This window comes from Moschus berezovskii, chromosome 19, assembly GCF_049115385.1.
Source record: "Moschus berezovskii isolate FMDL1 chromosome 19, NW_MosBer_1.0, whole genome shotgun sequence".
Taxonomy (NCBI): Eukaryota; Metazoa; Chordata; class Mammalia; order Artiodactyla; family Moschidae; genus Moschus; species Moschus berezovskii.
In genome coordinates this window covers 48,234,227-48,254,691 of record NC_142478.1, presented here as the reverse complement: position 1 = coordinate 48,254,691, position 20,465 = coordinate 48,234,227, and the positions used below count along the sequence as shown (strand labels likewise).

Genomic DNA, 20,465 nt, shown 5'->3' with positions numbered 1-20,465 from the left:
TAGTTACCTAATCATGTGATGTTTCTTTTTTTGGTGTAGAAATGATGAATTATATCACATTAAGGTATAATTTGTAATCAGGGAATACACAGATCTCAAGTGTTACAGTTTGTTGAGTTTGACAAGTGCCCATGTAACCCACGCATATGTTCACTTCCATCAAGTCTTCTCATGTCCCTGCCAGTCATCTGCTACCCAGCTCCCAGCCCCCTTTTATTCCTGTTTATTCTACTACTACTGTTTGTTTATTTATCTTTAAGGTGTATTTTGATCGCACTGGGTGTTAGTCACAGCATGAGGGATCTTCGTTGCTTCATACGGAATCTTTTGTTGCTGGGCATGCACTCTAGTTGGAACACACTAGAGTTGGAGCACACAGGCTTAATTGCTGTGAGGCGTGTGGGATCTTAGTTCCCCGACCAGGGATTGAACCTGCGACCCTGGTGGTACTAATAGTAAAGAACCTGCCTGCCAATGCAGGTTAGACATGAGAGACTCGGATTCGATCCCTGGTTGGGAAGATCACTTGGAGGAGGGCATGGCAACCCACTCCAGTATTCTTGCCTGTACCACAACAAGCAAGGCCAGGCCACACTCTGGAGCCCATCAAGGGCAACTACTGGAGCCCCCACACTTAGAGCCTGTGCCCTGCAATAAGACAAGCCAATGCAATGAGACGCCCTCGCAACACAACTAGTGAGTGGCTCCAGCCCCTGCTTGCCACAATAACTGAGCCAAGCCGGCTGGAGTCTATAAGGTTGCATAGAGCCGGACATGACTGAAGCAACTTAGCATGCACGCATGCCCCTGGTATTGCAAGGCGGATTCTTAACCACTGGACCACCAGGGTAGTCCCTCTTACTATTTATTTTGATGTTCAGTTTATCTGTAACTTGACCAATGAGAGCCCTTTCAGACAGGCTCTATGTACTTTTGACACATCCCTGTCACTCTCTGAGTACTTCCTTACCTCTGGCACAAAATATTGAAAGTTTTTCTTCCATATGCCTTGATTCAGTCCAGGAATCAGTCATTTCTGTAAGGAACCTGGTTCCTTTTGAACCCAGTATTTATGTGTTTGTGGTAATGCATGTGATACATTTTCTAAATGAGAAATTGTCAGAAAATTTATCAGTGAAACATCTTTCCTCTTAGTACTTAGAGGAATGTAATATATCAATGCATTTATAAATCACACTGATAAATATTTTTTGTAAGAACAGTGGGACGGTGAAAGGCAGAGAGTGCCCGTAAACCTAGGTGCATGATCTCCACAATGACATAAATTAAACCCTCCAATTTACTGTCATACTAACCAGATTGCCAGATTAAAATTGGACAGAATCTGTTGATTTAGGTCTGTGGAAGTCTCTTCCACTTAAAAAAAAATTATTTGTGTATTTGCTTATTTGTATTTATTTATTTATTTTTAGCTGCACTGGGTCTTTGCTGCTGCACAGGCTTTCTCTAGTTGTGGCAAGTGGGGGTTGGGGCTACCCTCTAGTTGTATTGTGAGTGCTTCTCATTGCATTGGCTTTTCTTGTTTCAGGGCATAGGCTCTAGGTGTGTGAGCACCAGTAGTTGCCATTGATGGGCTCTAGAGTGTGGCCTCGGTTGTTGTGGTACATGGCGTGTGGAATCTTCCTGGGTCAGGGATCGAACGTGTGTCCCCTGCGTTGGCAGGTGGATTCGTAACCACTGGACCACCAGGGAAGTCCTCTCATCCTCCTTTTTTAAAAAATATTTATTTATTTGGCTACAGCTGGTCTTAGTTGCACCATGTGGGATCTAGTTCCCTGACCAGGGATCGAACCCAGGCCCCCTGCATTTGGAGCACGGAGTCTTAACCACTGGACTACCAGAGAAGCCCCTTCTCATTCACTTTTGGTGGAAGTATAGTGTGGAAGCATTTCACATGATATGGAGAAGGTGAGCGTGGGCAGGCCCTTTGACCCAAACAGCATGCTCTAAAGATACTCTTGTGTTTGTGAGCTTGAAAACATATCTAATAATGTTCCCAGCAGCATTGTTTATGATAACCCCAAATTGGAAAGAAAATGTCCACCGCAGCAGAATAGATCTTGGTCGTGCACACTCTTACAGAGGAATGCTCTGTGTGAGTAGTCAGTGGTGAAGATGAGTGAGTGGGTGTGGGTGGGCCTCAGCAGCACTATGCAGAGCAGAAGGGGCTACAGGAGAGCCCAGGGGCAGCCTTCTTCAGTTAAAGTTCACTAGGAAGCAGAGTGTTAGTCCCTCAGTCATGTCCCACTCTTTGTGACCCCATGGACTGTGTAGCCCACCAGGCTCCTGTGTCCGTGGAATTCTCAAGGTGAGAATACTGGAGTGGATAGCTATTCCCTTCTTCAGGGTAGCTTCCCAACCCAGGGATCAAACCCAGGTGTCTTGTATTGAGGATGGATTCTTTACCATCTGAGCCACCAGGGAACCTTCTTGACCTTTATGCAGGTCAGGAAGCAACAATTAGAACTGGATGTGAAACAACAGACTGGTTCAAAATTGGGAAAGGAGTATGTCAAGGCTGTATATTGTCACCTTGCTTATTTAACTTATATACACAGTACATCATGCACATCATGGAAAACGCCAACCAGTCTGGATGAATCACAAGTTGGAGTCAAGATTGCCGGGAGAAATACCAACAACCTCAGATATGAAGATGATACCACTCTAATGGCAGAAAGTGAAGAGCAACTAAAGAGCCTCTTGATGAGGGTGAAAGAGGAGAGTGAAAAAGCTGGCTTAAAACTCAGCATTCAAAAACTAAGATCATGTCATCTGCTCCCATCAGTTCTTGGCAAATAGAAGGGGAAGAAGTGGAAACAGTGACAGATTTTATTTTCTTGGGTTCCAGAATCACTGTGGACGGTGACTGCAGCCATGAAATTAAGACCCTTGCTTCTTGGAAGGAAAGCTATGACAAACCTAGATAGTATATTAAAAAGCAGAGCCATCACTTTACCAACAAAGATCCGTATATTCAGAGCTGTGGTTTTTCAGGTAGTCAGGTATGGATGTGAGAGTTGGACCGTAAAGAAGGTTGAGTACTGAAAAACTGATGCTTTTGAATTGTGATGCTGGCGAAAACTCTTGAGAGTCCTTTGGATTGCAAGGAGATCAAAGCAGTCAGTCCTAAAGGAAATCAACTCTGAATTTTCATTGTAAGGCCTGATGCTAAAGCTGAAGCACCAATACTTTGGCCACTTGATGCAAAGAGCTGACTCACTGGAAGAGACCCTGATGCTGGGAAAGATTGAAGGCAGAAGGAGAAGGGGATGGCAGGTGATGAGATGGTTAGAGAGTTTCACCAACTCAGTGGACATGTGTTTGAGCAAACTCTGGGAGATAGTGGACAAGGAAGCCTGGCCTGCTGCAGTCCGTGGGGTCGTAAAGAGTCAGACACGAGTTAGCAACTGAACAACAAGGAAGCAAAACCAAACAGCAGAGTGGAGCTCGGCCTGTAGGTTTGGCACTGGGGGAAACGTTCACCCATGGATCAGGCGGCCAGTGCCTGGTGGGACAGGGGATGCCTTCATAGTGCACAGGGTCTCCAGGGCATTAAGCCTCAGGATCAGTACATGGGTGTTATTACTTTGTAAACTTATAAGTCTTTCTACGTCTTAGCATTTTATTATGAAAAATTTCAAATAGAGAAAAACAGTGTTCAGTGAACATATATATCCCACTATTTAAATTCTGTGGTAACTTTTGGGGAAGTCCTAGTTCAGAACTGTTTGTGTTACATATATATATTACTTTCTGTTTGCTTCTCAAAGATTTTGAGCTAATATTTTTTCTTTTTGTCTGCACCACGCAGCTTGCAAGATCTTAGTTCTCTGACCAGTGAAAACCTGGCCCCATGACAGTGAAAGCAACGAGTCATAACCACTGTACTGCCAGGGATTCCTCCAGATGGTTTTTATTACAATTATTTAGATCTTAAAAAAATTATAATTGGAGATTATTTGTGATTATAATGTTAAAGGGAATGAATAATAATTGGAGTTCTGTAACTTTATCCCAACTATTGATTTTTTTTCCATTTAGAAAAAATTTATTGAAAAAATAGTTGATAAACTGATTTCAGTTATATACACATGTATATATAAATGTATATAGATATTCTTTTTTTTTATATTTTCTTCCATTATAAATTATTACAAGACATTAAAAATACAGTTCCCTGTGCTGTACAGTAGGTCTTGGTTGGTTATGTTTTATATATAGCAGTGTGTATATTTTAATCCTAAATTTCTGATTATCCCCCAGCGATTAATTTTTTATTCTTATATGTGTGTTCATGTATTTATGTGTATAATTAAAAGTTTATAGTTATAAAGTGGTAGTTTAACTTGATTTCATAGACACACTTGCAGAAAGAAGGAATGAGTGATTTGTTTGTGCTTTCCTCTCCTTTATCCTTACTGAAGAATAACCTTGGGGAGGCTTCTTTTTAGAATCTTGAATTGAGAGGAAAAGTCCTGTCTACTTACAAGTAGTTCTTTTCTTTTGCAGGCACTCAGGAAGGTCATCATCTCACTGACCATGTCCCTTTCTTTCACCCAGCCCTATAGACCCCATGGTGCCACTCAGCTTACATGTGTTGTTTAAATTGGATAGAAGTTTACCCATTGGTAACCACTAAATACAGCTGTTGGTCTTAATATTTTCCTCTAGAGTAACATAAGTCTGCTTTTCTTTTCTGTCAGCTACTTCCCCAGTTCCTTCAACTTTTCTTTTTTATTCTCCCCCATAAGTGTTTTATTTTTTAAAAGAGTTCTAATATATGATTTTTATTTAAAATCAAATTGGTATTTTAAAGACAGCAGTGTCTTTCCCATTAAAATAGTCAGAAGATGTATAAGGTGAAACTAAAAATCATTCTGAAAACCAAGAAACAGTGGCTATCAGGAATTAAGCAGAGAAGTGTCTTTGATGATGTGGTCTTTTATGTTTAATGAAGTGTTAATTTGTCAGTTTCTTCATATGAATGTCCAGTCTTGTACCTCATTTGGTTGTAAAGACTTCTCATTCCATTTATGTTGCTTTGGAGTCTTTAGAAACTGACAGGGTTGTGTAAGTCTGAGTCTCCCTCTGGACTCTATGCTCAGTTTTTTTCATCTGTCATCCATCCTTAAGCAGCACTATGCTGCCCTGGTGTCCACACCCTGTGGTGAGTCTTGAAGTCCAGTCCTCTTCTAGCTCTTCTCTCAAGAATCTGTTTTCAGTTCACTGACCTCTGCATCCCCACTCTACTGTCAGGCCTATCCAATGAATTTTTTAAATATCAGACACTTTTTCAGTTCTAAAATCTCTATTTGGTTCTCTTTTTATTTTTTTGCTGAAATTAATTTATTTACACCAGTGTTTCTGGTGTAAAGTGATATATATATTCTTTTTCAGATTGGTTGTTTTTTAATAATTTTTTTTTCTGTGAAGATTTCCTCTCATCCTTCACAAAAACATACTTTTATGTCCTTGGATATACTTATTAAAGCTGCTGTGAAATCCCTGCTGCTAATTCCAGCATGTGAATTGTCTAGGGGTTGGTGTCTATCGATTGTTTTCTGAGTATGACTCATGTTTTCTTGTCTCTTTGTGTTTTGAAGTAATTTTGAATTGGACTTTGGGTGTTGTGACGAATAGGTTGCAGAGACTCTGAGTTCTGTTAATATTCTCCTGAAGAGTACTGATGGTTTTGCTTTCACATTTAGTTAACGTGATTGAACTGAGATGGTGAACCCTGTCTCCTGAGATCTCAGTGCGGTTATTCTGGCCTGTGCTTGGAGCCTTGGCACGTGTGTGGTTTAGGAGGCAGCCAGAGATCAGGCGAGAACTTGTGGCCCCTCTCCAGCTGCCCCCTGTGGTGACTGCCCCTCAGTTACTTCTGCTGTGGTCTCCTGTTCTCCTTCCTAATGGTCTTCAAGCCAGTGAGGCCCTCTGTCTCTGGATTTGAGGCCTGCCTTGTGCCAGATGCCGTAAGCCCAGAAACCTCTTCTATCGACAGTTCCAGTTCCTCCGTGCAAGTATCGAGTTCCATCTTGCATCTGCCCACCTTTTCACATTTTTTATATTTCTTCTAGAATTTATGTTTATCTGGAATGTGTTTGGCCCAATGGGAAGTTCTTGGCCATTACTGAACACAGAACCCTGTACCAATTTCTTTTATTGAAGAAAAAAACAAAAACACCCTCTTTTTGATTACAGAAGTAATACATTTTCATCGTAAAACATTTGGAAAATTTTGAAAAAGTGCACGCGCACAAATTATAAATTGATTGTAATCTTGTCCCCAAAGATAACCACTGTTCACATATTGTCTGTTTTTTATATCATTCTTTTCTCTCCTCTCCCTTCCTTCCTCCCCCCATCTTTATTACATGTAAAGGGGGTGGGGGGGTGGAGTGCTTACTCTCCCTTTTCGTTACTGAGTCCCTGTACCATGTGAGGCAAAACCTGCCGCATGGCTGGTCCTGGTGGTGTAGTATCCATTTCTAGGTGGCAGGGATCAACAACTGCTCTCACAGGCAGTTACTTTGTTCAGACATCTAGAACTTGCATTTAAAATGACTTGATAAGTAGAGTGGATATAGTTGAATTATTTAAAAATAATTAGCAACTGTTAACCTCATTTTTAGCATTCAGTATCTCTGCAAGGTGGTGCAGAGATGTCAAAGGTGTAGATCACCCAGACTAAGCTAGTTTTCTGTCTTTGCTGGTAGCCTTTCATTAGAACATTTTAAATAACCTGTATATATTTACACAGCTGTATATCAAGTAGGGTGCTAATTGCAGTACCATTTTGAAGTTAGATTGTTATTAATTGGAGTTTTAGTGCCATTTCCCAGTAGGAAGACAGTTTCAACCTTTCTTCTTATCATTCAGCTTTGTGATTTTGGCGGGCTGTGTGATGACAGGTAGTGTAATAATTAGGGAGGCTAAGCTATAGTCCTAGACAAGACTAAGATTTCCCACATTAGCTTCTGCTGTCATTCTGTGTGCAAAGCCAGTTTGTTTCTGAAAGACTCTTAGATTTGCATTGATCTGAAATTCCATTTAAAACCAGAATGCAAGTCCTTTTTTATTCTGCAGAGGTAAGTTAGAACTGAAATTATTTTTTACCATATATTGGGTAGATAACGTTTCTCAAAAATGAATGAAGTCAGTGTTTGGGATAATTATGACAGTTTTAGTTTACATTCATTCTTCTGATGCACTTAAATTATGAAAATCTCAGTTTTTCTTTTTTTTCCCCAGCAGCAAGCCCTTTCAGGGACCCTGGTGGCAGGAGCTGGAAGTGCAATTGAAACGGATCCCTTTAAGAGACAGCAGGCGGGACCCCCTGCAGGTATGTCATGGAGCACAGGCTCAGGGGCCTACAGAGCCAGTTGGCTTCTTAGTTTGGAAGTGTAGTGGCCACCAGTTTCTGAAGCGCAGCCATTAAAGAATTTAGTTCTGGTTCGTTTCTACTTCGAAAGTTAATTTTTCTTTGGGTAGTAATCAACTCAACAAAATATTCCTGTGTGTGTTTATGTGTACTGAAGTTAGAAGTTTGTTAGTTGAATAGGTATATTCCAGTTTCATTTTCTATGTACATTTATAGGCTCAAGTCCTCAAGTGTAAAGCCATCTGCCTTTTCAAATTGTCATTCATTTTTTCAAACTGGATTTTTTCTCCAGCTTAGAAACTTAATACACATTTTGTGTAAAAGATTCAAACAATTCAGCAGGGTGTAATTTGAGCTCACCTCTGGTTTAGTATTCCTTCTCCATTCCCTCGCCATGGAGCTGGCTGCATTTGTTCGTTTTCCCAGACAAGCATTGCTTCAGGTGTGTCATTCTGAAAAAATTCAAATGCAATCCTATATGCACTGTTACGCCTTTAATGTTAAATGACTAGGTCATATTTCCCAGTCATGGACCTCATTTTTTTTGATGGCTGCAAAGTTTTGCACCCAGTGCATGGATGTTTCCTTTATTCATTAAAGAATAATGTTAGCATTCATTTGTTAGTGTTACCTTTTTTCTGTTATAATAAAAATAGGATTGAACCTTAAGTTTCACATTTCTTCCTACATGTCTGTGCATGTTTGTAAAAACAGCACTCCAAGAATGAGACTGCTGATCAGAGTGTGTGCATAGTTAAGGGTTAGTGATGGTGAGTTGCCCTCCAAAAGGAGAGGGCCAGTTTTTGCCCCCATTGGCAGTTTCTGGTTCTCTCAAATTTTGGCCATGTTATTAAGGATGACCTGTCTTTTAATCTTTGTCAGTCTTACGGGTGAAAAATGAAATGTTTGTTTTGAGATAGTTTTCTTTGATTTTGGTAAGGTTGTAGTGTCTTTTCACATTTTTAACCATTTGTGAATGCGTCCCTCCTCTAGCTGTTTGTGTTCTCTGCCCGTTTCGTCTGTCTGGTTGTTGAACCTTTTCATGTTAATTTGTAAGAGCTTTCTGAATGTTGCCCATCATGTGTGTTGCAGATATTGTCTCTTAGGTTGACGCTTATCCTTGCCTTTTTATGATGCTTTTCTTTATATTTACAAGTTTTTAACAGAAAGAAATTGTATTTATCAATCTTTTATGGCTTCTGCATTTTGGTTCGTGCATAGAAAGGCCTCTCTGTTCAAAGATGATAAAAACACTTACACATGTTTTTTCTACTACTTTTGTGGTTTTATTTTTTACATCAAACTGCACCTTTTCTGAAAATTATTCTAGAGCAGTCTAAGAGACCTCGACTTGAAGTGGGTCACCAAGGGGTAGTTTTCCAGCACCCAGGGGTGAATACAGGAGTTCCTCTCCAGCAGTTAATGCCGACAGTTCAAGGTAAGACCCAGCACCAGAACTAGCTCTCTTAGTTCAGAAAAAGGGAGTGCAGAGAGGGTTTAGGGAAGTAGCACCAGGCTGAACGTGTGCAGTCCAGGTATCATATCCAGGTGGTTTCTGCCGCTGGGATGTTCCTCTGAGTCCCACTTAAGACAGCATGAAGGGACCACTGGAGACCAGCTCTTGTCAGCTTAGCGGAGCTGCACGCCCCCCTGTCCTCAGCTTCTCTCCGGTTTTCCCTCCTATGCATTTTCTGACTTGCTGCTCTTGTAGGGACCCTGCAGTTAGTCCACGCCTGCTCTGCTTGGTGCTAACTCGCAAAGGCCGAGCGCCTTTCTTTCCTTGTTTGTGTGCTCATTTATCACTTTAGACATAATACACACAGGTTTCCCGCCAGTTACATTTCCCCTTTGAGTGTGTGGTGCTGTCAGCGCAGGGTCTGTGACAACGCTGGGAGGTGGAATCGAGCCCCGGAGTCAGGGCTGCTGGGTCTGCCCTTTCTTGCAGGAGGAATGCCTCCTGCTCCGCAGGCCACTCAGCTCACCGGCCAGAAGCAGAGCCAGCAGCAGTACGATCCCTCCACCGGGCCCCCGGTGCAGAATGCCGCCAGCCTGCACACGCCTCCACCGCAGCTGCCCACCAGGCTGCCCCCGGCCGGCCTCCCTGCTGCGCCCCTGCCACCCGCGCTGCAGTTCCCCCCGCAGCCGCAGATGGCGGAGCCCCAGACCCAACTCCCAGTCCCCATGAAGACGCAGCCGCCCAATGCTCCAGTCCCTGTGCCCCCGCCCGGCCAACTCCCTACAGCTCCCCCGCAGCCCACGCCACCCACCCTCCACATCCCGATGCCTGGGAAGGCACAGATGCAGGCCCCTCCACTCCCGGCCCAGCCACAGGTACTGCGGGCCCTTGCTATTCCCCAGGTTAGAGCGGGAAGAAAAGACAGGTGGTTTGTTGGATGGGACGGTGCGTGGCCGGATAACTCACCCTCTCCTAGCTGCTCACTCTCCACTGTGGAGCAGTTAATTCACTATTTGCAACATAATTTTATTTGGTTCTGCAGTCCTAGTTATTGTTATTAAAATGTCAGAAAATGACACAATTCTTACTGCTGCTTTTAGTACCGAGAGCTAAGTACAGGGCACCGTGGCCTTTGTCCCACCTGATATGCTGGGTCACAATGTGTCACTGCAGCTCCTGACTGTTCACCAGGCTTTGTCCCCAGGTGCCTCCCCACGGATGCTGGTTCCACAAGTGTGGGCACAGCATAGATTTCTAGGCTTGATACACGTTTCCTTCACTAATTCACTTCACCCAGACGCCTTTGTGAAATGTGTACAGTGAACCGTGTGGGGTCCCTGACAAGTGAGGCCAAAAAGCGTGGGCCTGGGGCCCCAGAAGGGACAGAAGGGAGTGTTTTCAGAGGCTTATCTTAGCTGCGTGTGGTCAGTTGCATAGGAAAACCACCCTGCCCCCGACTGGTTAATGAGGAGACTTCCTCGCTGGGTTTGGAACTTGAGTTCTGGTGATTGGAGAAGCTTGCTCTCCCATGTGGTGGTGCTGCCTCTCATTGCCTGCAGATGTGGGGTGTGGCATCACCTGCTTCCCTCCACCTGGCACCTGCTGTGGTAGAGTCTTTATTATTGCCCCCATTAGCCATGAGAAGATTGAGGCCAGAGAGACTGGGGAACGTGGCCAGGGTGGCCAGCCAGCGCTGCAGGGGCTGTGGCTGGCTCCCGGCATTGACTGTGAAGCCTTCTGTGTGCCTTGAGAAGGCTTCTCCCACCAGGGTGGCTGAGCCTCTCCCCGGGCAGGCTGGAGTTTTTCATGGAGATGAGTCTTTCTGTTTTGGACATGGTTGTTGAGCCCGGTACCAACTTCACGCAGCACTGATGTTTTTCTTGGGTTTGTTTCCTGCCCTGGTTGACCACATGTGCTGTGGGATGTGATCTTAGAGTAGTTCTTTACAGAAGCCATGGAGTTCTGTTCCTTCTAGGTTGGGAGGGACCCACAGATTTCTTCTGTGAAGGGCCACAGAGAGGAAGCATAATGGTATTCCAGGCTTTGTGGGCCGTGTGGTTTCTCTTGGGCCACTCAGCTCTGCCCTGGAAGGTGAGAACAGCCCCAGGGCCCACAGATGTGTGGCCGCAGCCAGTAGAACTTTCCAAAAGCCTGTGGCTGGCCATGCTGTACCGACCGCTGAGGTTGAGGACATTTCTTTAGATATGCAAAGAGAAGCTGCAGGTTGTGAGAGGCCCATCCTTGGCTGTGATGTCTTCTCCACACTGCAGGGTATAAATGTGCTGTGTTTGCGCCTCTCTGTCCCCAACCCTCTTAGTGGGGGGCAGTAACTTGCCTTCCCTGCTCTCTGCACCCCCGCTTCCTCCTGACAGAGTTCCTGTGTGAATTTAACTTCACCTTCAGTCCAGGCAGGGAGGTGAGTTCTCAGCTTTACAAGCTTGGCTCTCAGGCCAGGACTGAGGAGGGCCCCTAACCTTATGGCTTGTCTACCACAAGAGGGTCACACAGAATTTGTATTTGCCCTTCAGAATTTAGTATTTTTCAATTAAGGAGAACTATATACAATTAAAAATTCTAAAAAATTATTTGAAAAAAGCAGTAAAAGCTGGAAAAAGCAAAAAAACAAGAACAACTTACATAAGACATTATGTGAAAGCACAGTTTACAGTGAGCCCTTAATGTGGTTTTGTGGACAAACAGGACTTCCTTTCTGTGGACATGGTTTAGTTTGCCTGTTACTGTGGCCTGCGGATGGGCTTTGTGATTGGTTTGCGTGGCTGGGGAGAGGGGGCGTTGGCGTGTGCCTCTCTGCTGGCCTGTGGGTTCCAGGTGCAGTACTGAGCCCTGTTTTCCCTGCTAGACGGTGGCACCGACCAGACCGCCCGTGGACCCCACCCAGTCCAGCCTGCGGCCCCCGCCCTCCACCTCCACTACCTCGACTGTTGCCCCCGCCAGTGGCTCAGGCCTGGGACCTTCACCTGCACGCGCCTCCCCGGTGAATAGACCCTCCTTGGCAGCCAATAAGTCACTGTCTCCAGTCACCTCCCGCTCCCCGGGCGCAGCTGTGTCGGCGCCCCCAAAACCACAGAGCCCAGCTCAGAATGCCGCCCCGCCCCAGGACAGTTCTCAGGATAAGCTGGCAGAACAAATAGCCTTGGTAAGTGCCTGGGAAGATTGTAGTGTGGAGCCCAGCTGGTAGAATGCATTTGATTTTACTTTCTAAGGGGGCAGTAGTTTAAAACGAAACCCTGCTGGTCAGGATGACTGACCGAGGTATGTGATCAGGAGACACCAAGATCACAGCTGCACAGTGGGCCCTGTCCTGCTGCAGGTAGCCTTGTGTGGGGAAGGCCTTTTCTGTGTTGGTGTCAACAGTTTGGGTGTGGGGAGTGGGCGAGGCGTAGGGTGTTGACTGAGAGCTCAGAGCCAGCTGGAGGCTGCCCAGGCCAGTGCAGGTTGCGGCCTGCACTTAGTTGGTGCTTACTGTTTGTTGGGTGACTAAGCAGTTATGTGTAAGTGCTCTGCCATGAGTGTTGGTCTGGGCGCTCTACCCCATGTGTGTGGGATGGGGCAGGATTGTAGCTTCAGTGTGAATTAGTGGCACACACCTAAATTGTGTGCTGGGTGCTCCTTGCAGGAAAACCAGATCCATCAGCGCATAGCAGATTTAAGGAAGGAAGGCCTGTGGTCCCTCCGACGGCTACCCAAACTTCAGGAGGCCCCGCGGCCCAAATCGCACTGGGACTACCTGCTGGAGGAGATGCAGTGGATGGCCACAGACTTCGCCCAGGAGAGGAGGTGGAAGGTGGCTGCTGCTAAGAAGGTAGGTTTGGGACGCAGGCAATCACAGTTCTCAGGCAGCGTTGGGAGGTGTTACGGACGGAACGTGCTGAACATGGCAGGTCTCCCAACCCCAGTCTCTAAAGGGTTTCTTGACTTATGATGTGGATGAAGAATATCCTGTTGTTTAGAGAGTACCTGCTCTGTCATTCCTTTCTGAGGATTGTCCTCAGGGCTCCAGCATGAACTGCTGGGAACAGACCGGGCTCCTCTGCTGCAGTTCTGTCCTGGCATTTAGATTCTTTTCTGGCCAGTTTCACCTGACAGTTGGCATGAGGGTGCCTTCAGCTCCCCAGATCCAGGCTTGAGAGTAGGAGAGGGAAGAGGCCAGCTGGCTGGAGGGCAGCTCAGGCACTCGTGCCTGGCCTTAGGGTTGCTGGCAGGCTGTCTGCTCCGTGCTGCCTAGTCTTCCCTTCCAGCTTCTCTCCATTTCTGCCTCAGGCTTCATTTCCCTCTCTTTGTTCCCAAAGCAGGCACCTAGCCTGGGGGAGAACCTCTGGGAGGTGTTATGCTGATGCCCGCAATGTGGAAGGTGGCAGATTTCTAGGGCTCTTAGGTCCCAGAGTGCAGAGCAGCTGTCCTTGTGTGCGTGTGTGTAGCTCCAGGCCAGGTGCTTCTCCCTCCACTGCTGTGTCTCTTCCTCTGGACTAGATTCATATTTCGTATACTTTCAGGAGTGAGATTGATCTCGTGTGCCAGACTGTCCATGTCCGTCCTCTGAATTCTTACCCTTGCTTTCCCCACCTAGTTTTGGTAGAGAGAAGCTGAGTCCATGAAGGTAACAGCAGGGTGTGAATCTAAAGGGTCTTAAATCAGGTTCTTTGGTATTTCAGAAAATAACAGTATCATACTCCATTTTAGAGAAAAATATGTGTACTTGGTAAAATAACACTTGTAGGAAAGTCAAGCAGCACATTGGCAGTAGTTTTTGCCGGAGTCAGTGTTTCTCTTCTGCCGTGCCTGCAGGTGAGGGTGCGTCTCTCTGAATTCAATGCAGTTATGCACTGAGAAGATTTTAAGAAAATGTAGCATATATTTTTTTCTGATGGCATGACACAGGGCACAACATACAATTCTTGAACTTTTGTTTACTAGCTTGTCAGAACTGTAGCTCGTCATCATGAAGAGAAGAAACTTCGGGAGGAAAGGGGGAAGAAAGAAGAACAGAACCGATTGAGGCGAATAGCTGCGTCAACTGCTAGAGAAATAGAGTACTTTTGGTCAAATATTGAACAGGTAAATTCTGAAAATTTGATGGGGTCTTGGAATCAGACTGTGTCAGAGTTGACAAGGCAGGCTTCTGAACCATGCCTGACTCTGTGCTGGAGAAATCCCACAGGTAGAGCCCCAAGTGTCATTTAGAAAGGTGAGGTCCCTGCACTGCTGTGGTGCCTCTGGACTGTTGGCTTATTAAGATACCTGGTTCTACCTCTCTGTTTCTCTTTGTGCATCAAAATCCCCATTGGCCATGATCTGCACGCTCTGTGATGTCTGTGAGCCTCCGTGAGGGGCCCTTCAGACAGACCTCTGTTGCAGGTCACTAAAGGGCTTCCCAGGTGACATAATGGTAAAAACTCCACCTGCCCATGCAGGAGATGCAAGAGACATGGGTTTGACCTGTGGTCGGGAAGATCTGGAGTAGGAAATGGCAACCTACTCCAGTATTCTTACCTGGAAATTTCAATGGCCAGAGGAGCCTGGCGGGCTACAGTCCAGGGGTTGCAAAGAGTCAGACATGACTGAGCACGCACATGCAGGTCACTAAAGACTGATTCATACTTCCAGAATGGCTCCTCTGTCTTCCTTTCCATAACAGTTTTCATCTTACCCTCTGACAGAATTTGGTCAGGATGCAGCTGATACACTGTAATTAAAGAGTACTAAATTGAGCATCTCTCTTTGAACAGCATGGGGGTGAGGTCACCAACTCCGGGTGCAGGTGAAAATCTGCATACAACTCCCCATCTGCCCTCTGTGTCCGCGGGTCCATGGCTGCTCGTTCAGCCAGCCGCTGAGTGTGCGGTTGTCACGGTCAGCCAGCCGCCAAGTGTGCAGTTGTGTCGGCTTTACCCCTGGAGAACCTCTGTGTGCACCAGTGACCTGCACAGCTCAAACCCATGTTGTTCAAGCATCAGCTGTAATCTGAAGTGAGGTTGGACAGCTGGGCTTTTGATCTACAAATTTTAATGTTTTCATATACGGAACTTTTATAATTTACATCCTTAATAGCATGCTTATTTATTTAACTGTTTGCGTTTAGGTCGTGGAAATAAAACTACAAGTAGAATTAGAAGAAAAAAGGAAAAAGGCTTTAAATTTACAGAAAGTTCCCCGGAAAGGTATGATTACTTTTTACAAAGTCTTCCCTTTTGCGGGTTGTGTCTGCTTGGACTCTCTGCTCATCGTCTCCCTGTGACATTGTGGCCCCCTGTGGAGCCTGCCCAGGGAGACTTTCCTTCAGCAGCCTGGTCCTGGCATTTCAGTTCTTTTGAGATTTGCTAGTATGAGTCCGTGCCCACAGGGAGGTCAGCTTCGGCAGGCTCTCAGAACTGAGGACAGTGAGGTGAACTCCCCTGGCTTCAACCCCTGGGGCCCCCGTCTCTCTCGCTGTCTCACTGCTCCCATGTTGCTTCACAGTAGCTGCCTGGTCACTGGCCACCCAGGAGGTAGCCTTCGCTGGGGGAGTGGATAGTTTCTCTTTTATTGATGAAGAAACTGAGGTGAAGAGGTGGTCCCTGCTGAAAGGCATGGATCTCTAAGATCATACAAATCATGAAATAGAAACTTTGCCAGATGGGAGACTGGGTTTCTGCAGAAGCATCGGTGCTGAGAGCACGTGTGGAGGTGGGGCTGGCGCTGTGCTGCCCTGTGTTCCTGGAGGGGAGGCGGGCCTCACCCTTGCTGTCCTCCTCTCGTGAAGGGGGCGCAGCAGAGGTGCCCTTGGTTGTGTGAGGAACGTCACCTCCTTCACAGCCCTAGTGAAAACGAATCATGTTACCTGTTTCTTTAGGAAAAGAGTTGAGACCTAAGGGACTTGATGTACTACCGGAAAACTTTCTGGTAAGTTTGGGACTGTTGTGTCACTGCGTGAGAGGACGGAAGTGGTGTGAGTGAAATACAGTGCCTGACAAAGTGGAGTTACTTGTGTCTGGAGACACTCGTAGACATGAATAATGTTCTCTTTCGTTATGAAGTCGGTCTCCCCTCGGCATAAAGCGAGTTCTTCATAGCTTTAGGCTCATCTGGGTGTTACTTTGGTGGTTTGGGGAGACACAGCTGAACACAGCAGGCGTGGCTTTAGTCTCCCTCCTCCTCTGCCTCCTCCGCACCTTTCCTGTGTCTGGTGTAGACACACCTGTCATGGCCTCTCCCACCTCTTCTAGGTGCATGTTGAATAGACATTTCTGCTTTGGTTTCTCATGCTGTGTTTTCAGATTGCACGCTTAACAATTTTTGTTCTGCATTTCAGGATTTGGGAATATCTGGAAGAAAAAGAAAAGCGAGCACGTCTTTAACTGATGACGAAGGTCTGTCCCCCTCCTGGTGCTCTTGGCTGTTGGCAGGGCTCTCTGACAGCGCAGCTAGAGAGCTCGCTCAGTGCCCCCAGGGTGTTGAGTATGGCCCTGCCTGGAAGAGTCGGTGATTCAGTGGCTTGTGCTGTTGGGGGCCAGGTGCCTTGGTGGATGCTGGGGATTTTGCAGTGAAGAAGTGAGGAGCTGGATTGTGAAGGAATGTGGCGGATGGTGTGTGTGTGTGTGTGTGTGCACGCGCACATATTCATGCTGTTTGTTTGTAGGCAGGAGAGGTGGTTAGTGTTGAGGAGTTGGCGGGAAGGAAGGCCTGCTGTCGTGAGGGCTCAGTTCAGATGGCAGTGGCCCGAGGGCGGGTGGAGTTCCGCTGTGGCTGCTGGTGGCCTTTTCTCCGCCAGGATTCGGGGGCAGGGGTACAGGACAGGAGCTGAGCTCCAGGGATTTTCAGCTGCAGCCTCCAAAATGGCGATGGTCAATTCGCAGTGACGCCATGTAAAGCAGCTCGTGGGTTTTCCTGTAGTGGGCTCTGCAGGTGGACAAGAAGTTCCACGTCGCTTCCTGTTTTGGCCTGAATAGGTCTGTCATGTGATGAAAAACCAGGCTCTATCTCACACCCTGAAATGGAAGAGAAAGTGTAAAGCATGGTCCCTGGTTTTTTGCTCACTTAATATGCTGTCATTTCCAGATTCAGCCTGAGAAGTTAGGACTTAGTTTTAACTTCTATATTAGCTGTGTGAAACAGTTCTGGAGCCTTGTAGTGTTTCGTGAATAGCTGAAGAGAAGCTGACGTGGAGTCTCTCTCTCTGACATTTGGTGATGACATTTCAGTGGAAGATGAGGAGGAGACGATTGAGGAGGAAGAAGCAAATGAAGGGCTCGTGGATCACCAAACAGAGCTGTCTAACCTAGCCAAAGAAGGTAGGCTCTGAGCAGCTTACTGAAAGTGCTCTATAGAGCGTTAAAGACATTATAAACGTTTAAGAGTAAGGTGTAAAAGCCCAAATATATTGCGTTCATTGTAGCCAACCACACTGCCCAGGGTTGGATAGAGTGTGGGGTAACCTTTTCCCAGGGGTGACTGCCAGCCCGAAACTTGCCTTTATCATTTCTGTAGCTCTGTTTGTCCCCTTCCAGGCACGTAAATCCTGAACTACCTGGCAGCTTTGCTTGTGTGCTGAAACTTTGTATAAACAGAACCACTCTGGAGGCTCATCCGCTTGCTTTCCTCAGTTCTGTTCCCGATTTTTGTCCCCTGTGGTCCTGCGTTGCTGTGAATTCATTAATTAAGAATTTTCACTGCTGACGTCTTGTGTGTCTGCCCATGTCATGGGTTGTTGGTTGTTCTGTTGGTGGGGGTGTTGGTGGTTCCCCTGCCTATGTCCTGATAGACGGTGCTGTGTGCATCACTCTGGTGTCTCCTGTGCGCACGTGCGGGAGCAGAGGGGCCAGCTTGTGAGGCATGCACACATGAGGTGGCGCCCCATCATGGTTAGAGCGGTTGTCTCAGGCCCCACATCTCAGGAGCACCTGTTCTTGTCAGCCTGTGGTGGGGGAGCATTACCCACGAAGTGCAGTGTCTTCTTGCTGCTGTCTTTACCTGCTTGGTTTTGCATTTTCTTTCCTGTACTGATGGAGGGTGTTCTTCACATGTTCTGGACACATTTTCTCGTCAGTGACGTTTGTAGTAGCAACCTGTTTTCAGTTGGTTTGGGGTGGGTCTTCATTCTTTTTATGATGCCTTTTGAGAAACAAGCGTTCTTAATCTTAGTGCAGTTTTGTCAGTGTTGATAAAATTTTTTTGATGTCAAGATCAAAAGGATGTCTTTTCATATTGTCTAAAATTTTTTTGCTCTCGTACTGATGTCTTTTCATTCACCGCAAATTGATTTTGTCTCTAGTGTGCAGTAAGAGTGCAGTTTCTCCCCCTCCCCCGCAATGGATTGCAAATTGTCCCAGTGCCACTTGAAACAGCCATCCTTCCTCAGTGATGCCCAGCGTCAACTCAGATATTAGGTTTTCTGATACGCACAGCTGTTTCTGGGACCCTTATTGTTTTATTGGTCGGTTTGTACCAATGCTACACTCTGTTGATTGTTCTAACTTTACAGTAATTCTTTTTTGTGTAATACTTCTATTTTAAAACATTATTTTTCTATTATTTTTGTTGGCACTGTCTTCGGCACCGTGCAGACTTTTCCGAGTTGCTGCGGGCGGGGACTGCTCTCTGGTGCGCAGGCTTCTCACTGCAGTGGCTGCTCGTGTTGCGGAGCAGGGGCTCTAGTGCTCAGGCTCAGTAGCTGTGGCCCAGGGACTTAGTTGCTCTGCAGCATGTGGAATCTTCCTGGCCCAGAGCTGGAACCCATGCCCCCTGCCTTGGCAGGCAGATTTTTATTCATTGTGCCACCAGGGAAGCCCTATAATAATTCTTGAGGTCTAGCTAGGTCAGGCCTTCTGCCTCATTCTTCTTTGAGGAGAGCCTTGACTATTTGGGGCTTATTTCAGATATGATTCAGAATCAACTTATCAAGTTTCAGAGAACCAACTGGGGATTTTGATGTAAATGTAGTTGAGTTAGTGGGTGTTTGGTGAGAACCATGTCTCTATGAAGAGCTTTTTTAAACTGTGATCAAAATAGTCTCTCCATTTATGTTGGTCTCTTTAAATAGCTTCCACTAATGTTTTCTGGTTGTATATTTTTGTTAGATTTAGTTCTAGGTGCAATGTATTTTTTAAAGCTGTGACAAATGGTGTGTTTTTAAGGTTACACTTCAATTTTTTTGCTGGTGTATGGAAAGTGTATGGAAATTGATTTTTTTCTGTTGATCTTAACTCCAGCAACACTGCTGAATTCTCATGTTGTTTGTATGTATACAACCTCTTCATCCCCAAAGAATAACATTCTTTATAATTTTGATCCTTTTATTACCATTCTTGTGATAAAGTGTAGCAGCAAAAGTGCTGATCGTGGACACCTTTGGCTTCTTTTTAGTTTTTTTTTTTTTTGGCTGTATTGCACAACTTATGGGATCTTGGTTTCCTAACTGGAGGTTGAACCCTGGCCCTCAGCAATGAAAGCGTGGAGTCCTGACCACTGGGCCACCAGGGAATTCCCTGGCCTTTGACTTGTTCTTGACTTGAGAGGGGCATTTTCACCTGGAAAGACGGTAGCTTGTGGTGGCTGGTCATGACTGGTTCAAATTCAGTGTTCTGTTTCACTTCTCAGTCTTTGAGCTTCACCCTGTCTTATGCTCTTGTTGTAGGCCTTTCTCATTCTTTCTCATTCTCGTGTGCATCCCTGACTTGGGTGAGTCTGTGTTAACTTGGAGCTTTTGCTCCTCCACCATTTCCTGTAGTGCAGGAATTGGGAGTAGCCCAGTTGGCTTCTTCTGGCTTGGGTCCTGCAGAAATGCGGCCATCAGCAGGCCCAGCTTCCGGGCCATGCCCTGCCCCTCCAGCCACCCACAACTAGCTGGCTGACTGTTGGCAGGTGAGCCCCAGTCCCCTCACGTTGGGACTTCTCTGGGGGTTTGTTCGAGCATCCCCAGAACAGGGTGGCGTGGTGGCTGGTCTCCCCAGAGGAGGTGGTCCATGAGCATTTGCATCTCCTACAGTGGAGCCTTGTAAGCTACTCACTGTCATTTCAAGCCATCTGGTGGTCACCCTGGTTAGCCCGGACCACTGGGGGATGCTGACCAGCCTATGAGCACCATGAACGATGTCACTGGGGGCGCGTCTTCATCCATCCACAGGGTGCCTCTTCCTGGCTGGGTCTTTTCTCACGCCCTTCACAAAACTTTCAGCACTTTCTTTATGTAGATGTGAATTTTTTAAAACTTTAATTCTAAGTATTTAAAATGCTTTCTATCTAAAGAAGTATAGAAATACTTTCTGAGTAGGATTTTTTTCTTCCATTATATCTGCAAGCTAGTTTTTATGTGTGAAAGCCGTTGATTCCATGAATTAAGTTTGTTCCAAGACACCTTACTAAATTATCTAATTGATGAAGTAGTTTTTCAGTTGTTTCTCCTGTTTTTTGTTCCTACTTTGATAGCCGTTATATGATGTATTTGCACATTTCCCTGTATTTCGTTATGAAAACATTCAGACAAACCAAAGAAGTAAAGAACCTTATTATGAACACGCATGTACCTACCCACCTCTCTTCCATAATTGCTTCTGACTGGCTTTATCACATATCTACCTGTCAGCCCCATGTGGTGAATAGTTTAAACTG

The 20,465-nt window shown here is 46.0% G+C and overlaps 1 protein-coding gene across 12 annotated transcripts in view; it reads left to right on the top strand.

The window, feature by feature from the left end:
- The window catches only part of EP400 (E1A binding protein p400), a 108,759-nt gene that overhangs the window by 28,957 nt on the left and 59,337 nt on the right, over nt 1-20,465 (top strand). For 6 of the 12 annotated variants that reach the window (XM_055404259.2, XM_055404253.2, XM_055404258.2 and 3 more), the window contains 10 exons: nt 7,276-7,366; nt 8,736-8,843; nt 9,351-9,736; nt 11,722-12,018; nt 12,499-12,684; nt 13,797-13,937; nt 14,962-15,040; nt 15,712-15,761; nt 16,171-16,228; nt 17,060-17,149. In XM_055404259.2, coding sequence (XP_055260234.2) covers nt 7,276-7,366; nt 8,736-8,843; nt 9,351-9,736; nt 11,722-12,018; nt 12,499-12,684; nt 13,797-13,937; nt 14,962-15,040; nt 15,712-15,761; nt 16,171-16,228; nt 17,060-17,149 — 1,486 coding nt within the window. The remainder of the gene's footprint in view (nt 1-7,275; nt 7,367-8,735; nt 8,844-9,350; nt 9,737-11,721; nt 12,019-12,498; nt 12,685-13,796; nt 13,938-14,961; nt 15,041-15,711; nt 15,762-16,170; nt 16,229-17,059; nt 17,150-20,465) is intronic. The other 6 variants (XM_055404255.2, XM_055404254.2, XM_055404251.2 and 3 more) reach the window with 3 other exon arrangements.